The 8,796-nt window shown below is 37.3% G+C and overlaps 2 protein-coding genes across 2 annotated transcripts; one reads left to right on the top strand and one right to left on the bottom strand.

Moving 5' to 3' along the window:
• The first annotated feature begins 3,040 nt into the window (after positions 1-3,040).
• LOC104435738 (polyubiquitin) lies at positions 3,041-4,230 on the top strand. Its single transcript, XM_018873061.2, has one exon. It carries the CDS (start codon positions 3,139-3,141, stop codon positions 4,057-4,059), a length of 921 nt encoding a protein of 306 aa, XP_018728606.2. The 5' UTR covers positions 3,041-3,138; the 3' UTR covers positions 4,060-4,230.
• Positions 4,231-6,636: 2,406 nt separating this feature from the next.
• Positions 6,637-7,082, bottom strand: LOC104435729 (ubiquitin). The gene has a single exon (XM_010048431.3). It carries the CDS (start codon positions 7,045-7,047, stop codon positions 6,811-6,813), a length of 237 nt encoding a protein of 78 aa, XP_010046733.1. The 5' UTR covers positions 7,048-7,082; the 3' UTR covers positions 6,637-6,810.
• Positions 7,083-8,796: the final 1,714 nt, after the last annotated feature.

Here is an 8,796-nt window from a genome sequence, read left to right as displayed (position 1 = left end):
AATCTATTTGTCTTTTTGCAAGGAAGGCAGCTTCTGCAACTCATTTATTTCAAAAAAATTATCCGCTGATATTATGTTTTCACCTAGCTTAGTCTCGAAAACCTCTTTTATCATGATGATATATGCTTTACTGGAGCACAATTGCCATATACTGAATGTTAAACATGATGGGTTACGTATATTTTTCACTTTAGTTTGTATCAAGTTAACCGGGGAGATCTTGACACTAGACTTCTATTCTAAGACTATTCATTTACTAAATTGGATTCGATTCTGGCCCAAATTAGAAACTGTATTTGATGAAACTATTGAATGGTTTTGTTTTATGAGTTTAGATCAACAAGCAATCTTCACCGGAGGTCATGTTGTCATTACCTACACCGTTACAATGACTGAAAAGCCCGGGAAGCTTTCCTTAAGGTTTAAAGGTGGGGATTTAAATAAGAAGACAGCATCAACTCCTCTCTTTTTACTCTTTGGTAAAAAAGTATCAAGATGTTTAATCTAGGCTTTGATTGTTAGGGTGGGTTACAACTGTGGTGAATTTTTAGGCTTGGTTGATAGGTGTGGATTGGGCCTGTTGCCTCTCGGGTCTTGAAAGTTGGGCTAGATCTTGTTTGGGATACATTAGCCCCTCAGCTTCTAAGGGAGTGTGGTGGGGTCTATCCTCATTCGTGGTTCTTATGCTCAATAGAGATAAAAAGATAAGGGTTAATAAAAACTCGGTAAACCCTCTAATAAATTTACTTAAATTAATTTTTTGACCATCAAAAACTTAAAATTAGCACACTTGTGACAATTTTACTTTTTGTTAGTTTCTACTAAATTTTACCATCAAATTGTTGAGTTAAATAATACATGATAATTAATGGATAATTCGTTTGGGGTTTTACTCTTCGTTTATCATTAATGTACCAATTTGTGATTTTTCGTGATATTAATTAAATTAAACAAAAACTAATGAAAGGTAATTTGTCAAAAGAGTACAAAGTTGGGGTTTTTGAATGGTCAAAAAATTAATTTGGCTAAATTTGTCATAAATATATCAGTTTGAAGTTTTTCATGATAAAAAAATTAGCTTGGGTAAATTTTTCATGAGATAATAAAAATAAACTACAAATTCAGGCTCAATGGGAAATTTAACAGTGAGACCGAGGTCGCTTTTGACTTACAAGTAGAGATAAAACTGTAATCTCTAATAAAGTCGCACTGCTTGAAGCCTTCTGAATGCGAAATAACACAATTAATTTTGGATAATTCCCTTATAACATAATTCAATAAATACAATGGATCAATCAATTTACATCATCAACTTCTCGAACTGAGCATGTACACATTAATAAAGTACTTGAAATTATTTATTTGAATAGACCAACCAACGTTTATTCAAAACCTTGTTTTTTTTTTTAATGTTCCACATTGATGGATTAATTTTTTTGGAAGGCTTCAAATGGTGATAACTTCATTAGAGTTCCGTTCGAGTCTCATCTATTTATATCTATCTTCTATTTATACATTTAAGACAAAAGCGGGGTTTGGTATCATTGTTAAAACTTCCATCTAGCCCGTGTCTACACATTATTTTTAATAGGAAAAAAGCCACCAATAACTCTAAACTATACCCATTGTAATATATTTATCTCAAAGTTTATTTCTGTGACACCAAAAATCCCAAATTTGTACCACACATTTAATCTAAGTTCGTGTGACCATTTATCCTAAATTTTCTTTTATGACACTAGAAACCCCAAACTTATACTTATATGAAGCATTTACCCCCAAATTTTAAGGCAAACATGCCACATGGATACAATTTTTAGAGTTTGTGGTATCATAATAAAAAGTTTAAGGTAAATGTATCACATCGATACATATATTGGGAAATATATCACATGAGTACAAGATTGGAGTATTTTGTGTCACCAAAATACAAAAAAAAAAAAAAAAAAGAAGTAAATGTATCATGCTCAATATAGTTTAAAATTGTCGGTAGCTTTTTCATTTTTTTAATATAATAGTGCAATTCAGCTTTGGAGATGAAATAGTGAAATTTGCTTTAAAAAAAAGGATAAAAAGGCAAAAGAAGAAGAAGGAGAAGAAGAAGTGATTATCCATTTTCCAATAAAAATTACAAATAATGAAGTTTCTTAACCGCAAGTGCAATAACCGACTTTATCCCCTCCGAGTAAATTTTAATCTTCTTTGTTGAAAGATTAACAAAAAGTTTATTCAAAATTTCTTTGTTAAGATTCTGCATAGTAATAAGAAAGAAAATCATAATGTCACATAACTTATTTCTCCATCCAGTAAAAAATAATCATGTATGCCCATATCGCCTATTGAAACTAGAAAGACGATACCGATCACTCATTCTATGATTTTGCTGATTAATTTTCTTATAATCTTGAGTGATTCTAATTTTCAACTTTTATTGTAAAATCATGATGTAACCCACTCCCACACGTCACTTGATATTCTCGTGGCACAATGCATAGTTTTTTCCTTTTTTTTCTAATTGACTATGGAAATTTATCTAATATTTAAGCTTCCATAATTACCATTTAAATATTAACAGTACTTTTTTTGGTAAAAAAGAATCCCAAATTATGCCACCATGACCCAAATATCCCAACATTTTTTCATGTCACAAAAAATCCTAATTTTGTTTCACTATAAAACATGAAAAAACTCAAACTTATACTAATGTAATAAATATATCAAAAAAAGTTTAGGAATTTTGTGTCATAATAGATAATTTTATTATTTTTAGAGATAAAAAAAATCGTTGTCATATAATTTAATTTTTTTGCGAATTCTAGTGGCCCCTTCTTAAATTCCTTTCGTATGCGTCAAGGAAAAGCAAAAACGGGGAGCGTCCTTTTCTTAACGGGCTAGCAGAGTAGGCCCCAGCCTCTACAGAGTCCAATCCTGATTTTTCTGGATCCTTCCCTCCGGATGACGTAACGAGTGACGTCACCCTGACCCTTGAGTCGGCGACTCTTCTATTTAACCTGCCCTGACGCCCCTCCCTTCTCATCATCGGATTCGGAAATCTATCTCTTCTCTGCTTAAAAGCTTTCGTCATCTCTCTCGAAAATCTCTCTTGCTTCATCGTCGTCGTCGTCAAGCTCTAAAAAGATGCAGATCTTCGTGAAGACCCTGACCGGCAAGACCATCACGCTCGAGGTCGAGAGCTCCGACACGATCGACAACGTCAAGGCCAAGATCCAGGACAAGGAGGGCATCCCGCCGGACCAGCAGCGCCTGATCTTCGCCGGGAAGCAGCTCGAGGACGGCAGGACCCTCGCCGACTACAACATCCAGAAGGAGTCGACGCTCCACCTCGTGCTCAGGCTCCGCGGAGGCATGCAGATATTCGTCAAGACCCTGACCGGCAAGACCATCACGCTCGAGGTGGAGAGCTCCGACACCATCGACAACGTCAGAGCCAAGATACAGGACAAGGAAGGCATCCCTCCCGACCAGCAGCGTCTGATCTTCGCCGGCAAGCAGCTCGAGGACGGCCGCACCCTCGCCGATTACAACATTCAGAAGGAGTCGACGCTCCATCTCGTCCTGAGGCTTCGCGGGGGTATGCAGATCTTCGTCAAGACTCTGACCGGGAAGACCATCACGCTCGAGGTGGAAAGCTCTGATACAATAGACAACGTCAAGGCCAAAATCCAAGACAAGGAAGGTATCCCGCCGGACCAGCAGCGTCTGATCTTCGCTGGAAAGCAGCTCGAAGACGGTCGCACCCTCGCCGATTACAACATTCAGAAGGAGTCGACGCTCCATCTTGTGCTGCGGTTGAGGGGAGGTATGCAGATCTTCGTGAAGACCCTGACGGGGAAGACGATCACGCTGGAGGTGGAGAGCTCGGACACGATCGATAACGTGAAGGCGAAGATTCAGGACAAGGAGGGCATCCCACCGGATCAGCAGCGCCTCATCTTCGCCGGGAAGCAGCTGGAGGACGGTCGCACGCTCGCCGATTACAATATCCAGAAAGAGTCGACCCTGCACCTCGTCCTCCGCCTCCGCGGTGGCTATTTCTGAAGACACGGGCATCTGGAAGTCCTCGCAGTCGGCATGTGATTTCGTCTGGTTTCATGGTGCTTGAAAGTGGCTATTTTTCAGTAGTATATGTTCGTTCTGGTGTAGCTTCTCTCTTATGTGAACCATGAATGAATGAACCTTAATAATAAGTAATACAACTTTATTTTCTCCCGCTCGTGCGTCTTGCATCTGGACCACATGACTTGATGATTGGTTTTTTCCGGCTTCAATCCTGCTTCGAAACAATTCTCCTAAGTGTTAAAATAGTAGTCATTAGTGAAACCAAAATACTTGTACAAACCAACGAAGTAATCCCATCTCCAACAGTCCAAAGATTCAAATCTTTGTAAGAGTTTCCTGCTGCTCCTATACAATTCTTATTTGTTGTCTGGCGCTGCTGGATAACTTTTAGATTTCTGGAGGGGATCTCCTGCGGTGAGAGGATGCAATTTCTCGGTGTGTTGGAGTCTTTTTTTCTTCTTTTTTTCAAATGATATTTTCTTTGTCCGTGAGTGAATGAACATGAAATTTATCTCTTGTTCATCTCATGGATTGGTCGGATTAGATTGTCCGAAGGCGGGGTGGGGAAGATAAGGAGGAAAGTTATACAGTGATAGTTCGTGCTTGTGTCCTGCTGAGTTGTTATTGGACAACTTGATCAAGCAATATGTGCTCCCTTTAGTATGGAACGAAGGACCAATGGCTATGATTTCTCAAGTTGTTTGGTATGTCAAAATCGATAGACGTAATGGGTTAACTTTTGCTTTGTGTGTGAGGCGAGAGCATCTTGTTGCTAGATTATCTAAAGGATAAATCCACCGCTTAAGGCTTCATTCTGATTTTTGCTATAAAGATGTTCAGTGTGGGGGTGAGCAAAGAACCAGAACTTTGGTTCCGAGTGGTTTTATTGTAAGTGGCTTGTTTTCCTGGATTTGTAAGTGGCTGATGAATGTGGCATGACCACAAGCTTACAAATTCTAAACTTTCTGCTGCTTCTGCTGACAAGGTTCCGACGATGCATTGTGTTCTATCGATTGAGGAATCTGAAGTTTAAAGTGCCATTCAAGGCGAGACGGTGGAAAAAAATCCTTTTTCCGGTCGCTGCACCTTGTTCTCCTCTGCCTCTGCGCTGGCGATTTCTGAAGAGACGGGTATGTTCTCTTTGTGGTGAAGTCGGGTTCTCATGGGTTTTCATCTGGAACCATGGTACTTGAAAGTGGTCATCTCTCGGTAGTATAAGCTTGTGGGTCATTGCTAGTTCTGGTTTTGCATTTCTTTTATGAGAATCATGAAGGATGAACCTCTGAAAATGTACAATTTGATTTTCTCTCTTTTGCGGTTTATATCTCGAGACTAATATTTGATTAATAATGGTTTAGACCTTAACAAGATACGATGAGATATGATGATTAGGTATTTTCGGCTTCAATCCTGCTCCTAAACAATTTTATTGGGCGCGAGAGTTTTCTACTGCTCCTGAACAAGTCTTGCCTCGCGCTGCTGGGATGTGTTTAGATCTCTGGAGGATCTCCTGGCGTGCGAGAATGCAATTTTACGGGTATCGAATGTCTGTTTTATTTCCAGAAATGAGAGTCTGTATTCAAGGTGCTGATGTATTGTAATTTCCAATGTTGGTGCTGAGAATGCTCGAAGCTCGAAACATTTGATTAGTAAGATCCGTTCCATTTAGATGAACCTCTTGAATGCCTCAGTTATAGTCCTTCAGAGTTTCGTACTTTTGCAGCTGATGTGTTGCTGTCTGGTATGCAATTTGCTATTAAACAGCGCACCTTCAGCCATTTTGTCAGGATGTAAACTTATCTCCTGCAGAGGAAGACATGGTTGCGCTCTAGTGACATGTATAACGAAGTTTGTGGCAGTTCTGATAGTCCCAAAAGGTCTCTGCATATATTTAGAGAGGGGCACAACATCAACCATTTGAATACGAGGATGCTCCCTCCATCATTGAATCTATCAAGGCGAGAAGAACTTGGTTTCGATCCTGGTCTTTCTAGTGCAGAAAAGTAGCTTGTTGAAAAAGCAACATCATTTACAAAGATGGTACTGTGAATTTACCATCTTTATTTGCCGCATTTGTTGCCCGCTTGTGCTTCTGCTTTACTTGTGGGTTTGATTAATGGTCAGCGATGATCTTCTGTGGTCGTCTTGTTACATTCATTCAGTGATGATCTTTTGGTTTGATTAATACTCAATTCCGGTCTACCTTAAGAGGAACAGATCGTCTTCTTAATCTAAGCATCATCACATTAATAAATATTTGTTTAACTCGATTAATCTCCATGAATGCACATAAACCGTCATGTTCATTTATATTGAGCAAGATTTATTTTATCACAAGGTGATGTGTCCGAATCCAAGATTACTTTCAGTGGAAAATGCTGTAATTTGCAACCATTCAAATCAAGACACTTTTCTGATAGAAAAAAAAAAATCAAGACAGCTTAATCATTAAGTCAATTTTTTTAAGGCCGACTCTGTTGTTGACTTTGCAACCGAACTCGGGAGTGAATGCCAATGCATGATCGGAACCAAGTTAAGGGAAAAACTTACAAAACCTTATTCAAAGGTTCACTCATTCGTTATTTACATAAAACAAAACCTACCATAGACCCAGCAATGACCCACGAGCTTATCCTGTCTAAAGATGGCTACTTTCAAGCTCCATGAAACCAAGATGAAATCGCATGAAAACTCCCTTAACTGTATCAAAAAGAGAACACTCCCGTCTCTTCAGAAACCGCCTCCGCGGAGGCGGAGAACGAGGTGCAGGGTAGACTCCTTCTGGATATTGTAATCGGCGAGGGTGCGGCCATCCTCCAGCTGCTTGCCGGCGAAGATGAGGCGCTGCTGGTCGGGAGGGATGCCCTCCTTGTCCTGGATCTTGGCCTTGACGTTGTCGATGGTGTCGGAGCTCTCGACCTCGAGGGTGATGGTCTTGCCGGTCAGGGTCTTCACGAAGATCTGCATCTCGACGTGTAGCGGTTTTGAGCAGAGGAGATTGATCTCTTGATGAGAAGAGAGAGGTGGCGGGGGCTTTTGGAGAGTTCAAGTAGGAGAAAAGTCGCCGACTCAAGGTCAATGTGTCACCGACGACCCAAAAAAACCAAAATATGTCAAGGTGACGTCATCATCGAATAATCGGAATCATCGAATTATCGGAAGGGAAAAGATCCAGAAAAATCAGGATAGCACTCGATTAGAAATATTATGCCAGATTTCGAGCAGCGTGTCACAAGAATATCGAGGATAATTATTATTCATCCGTTAAACAAAAATAGAAGTAAGATTAATAATTATGAGTTTCTGTTAAAAAGTCGAAATTGCAATCGAGAGTAAAACAAAATTGTTCCACAAAATCTTTGGATAATGATTTATCGTTGTTTATCTACTAGCTTTCATATACGTGCTCATGATTACTTTTATCAAAAGATAAATAAAATACTTATGGCGTCGTTTTTATTTCTCCTTTTTCCAAAACAAAAGAAAAAGAATAGGAATTAGTTTGCATATATAAATTAATTTTTCTATTCCCAGAAATGAAAAATTAACTAGGGCATAAATTTAGAACAGAAACAAGAATTTAAAAAAATCTAATTTTTTGTTATCGAGATTAAAAAAAAAACAAGGTCATTTTTGAAAAGCAAACTCAATGTAACATAATGCTCATCTTTATACAATTGATGCAAGGTATGGATGACACCCACATTTGGACCAGACTCAATTTGAGTCCCCATTTTTCAAATTTTAGGAAAAATTTAGAAATAAAAATTTGAATCGTTTTATTAGATTTTAGTGTTAGTTCTAGTTTAGAATTAGTTTATTGTAAAAAAATTTGATAATCTTTAGATGAAAATTGGATTCAAAATTGAATAATCTCTACTTTACCATATGAATTTTTTAATATGGTTTTATTTTAAAAGACAATGTTAAGTAAATTTTGCGATTTTGCTAACAAAAGATGCCTTCATCCTTTAAGATTCTATTAGAAACATCCTTTAAAATTATCTGCAATTCTGTTTTAATAGAAAATTAGATGAAGACATTCCGTTAAATCATCAAAAGGAAAAAGATCCCAAAAAAAAAAAAAAAGATAGCACTCAATTATAAATTTTAGATCAATTTTCACTAATCAATTAGAGATAAAAAAGATAAGGTTTAAAAAACAACTCAGTACACCCTCTTATAAATTTACCTAAATTAATTTTTTGACCACTAAAAACCTAAAACTAGCACACCTGTGACAATTTTACTTTTTGTTAGTTTCTATTAAATTTATCATTAAATTGCTTAGTTAAATGATATGTAACAATTATTGAATAATTCGTTTGGGGTTTTATTCTTCATTTGTCATTAATGTACCAGTTTGTGATTTTTATGATATTAATTAAATTAACGAAAACTAATGAAAGGTAATTTGTCTTTTTTTTGGGTCAAAAATGTATTAAGTTTGGGTTTTTTAATGATCAAAAATTAGTTTGGCTTAAATTTGTCATAAAAATTCCGGTTTGGAGTTTTTCATGATCAAAAAATTAACTTGGGTAAATTTGTCATGAAATAATAAAAATAATCTGCAAATTTAGGCTCAATAGGAAATTTAACAAGTGAGACCAAGCTCACTTTTGACTTACAAGTATACAAATAGAGATAAAACTGTAATTTTTAATAAAGTCGGCACTACTTGAAGCCTTTTGAATGTGAAACAACACAATTAATTCT

Source organism: Eucalyptus grandis, chromosome 1 (assembly GCF_016545825.1).
Source record: "Eucalyptus grandis isolate ANBG69807.140 chromosome 1, ASM1654582v1, whole genome shotgun sequence".
Lineage (NCBI taxonomy): Eukaryota > Viridiplantae > Streptophyta > Magnoliopsida > Myrtales > Myrtaceae > Eucalyptus > Eucalyptus grandis.
Note: the sequence above shows the minus strand (reverse complement) of the source record. Positions and strands in the feature narration are given on the sequence as shown.

Bases quoted from the DNA above. Each gene is read 5' to 3' on its own strand.
- LOC104435738 (XM_018873061.2), top strand. From the start codon at position 3,139: ATGCAGATCTTCGTGAAGACCCTGACCGGCAAGACCATCACGCTCGAG.
- LOC104435729 (XM_010048431.3), bottom strand. From the start codon at position 7,047: ATGCAGATCTTCGTGAAGACCCTGACCGGCAAGACCATCACCCTCGAG.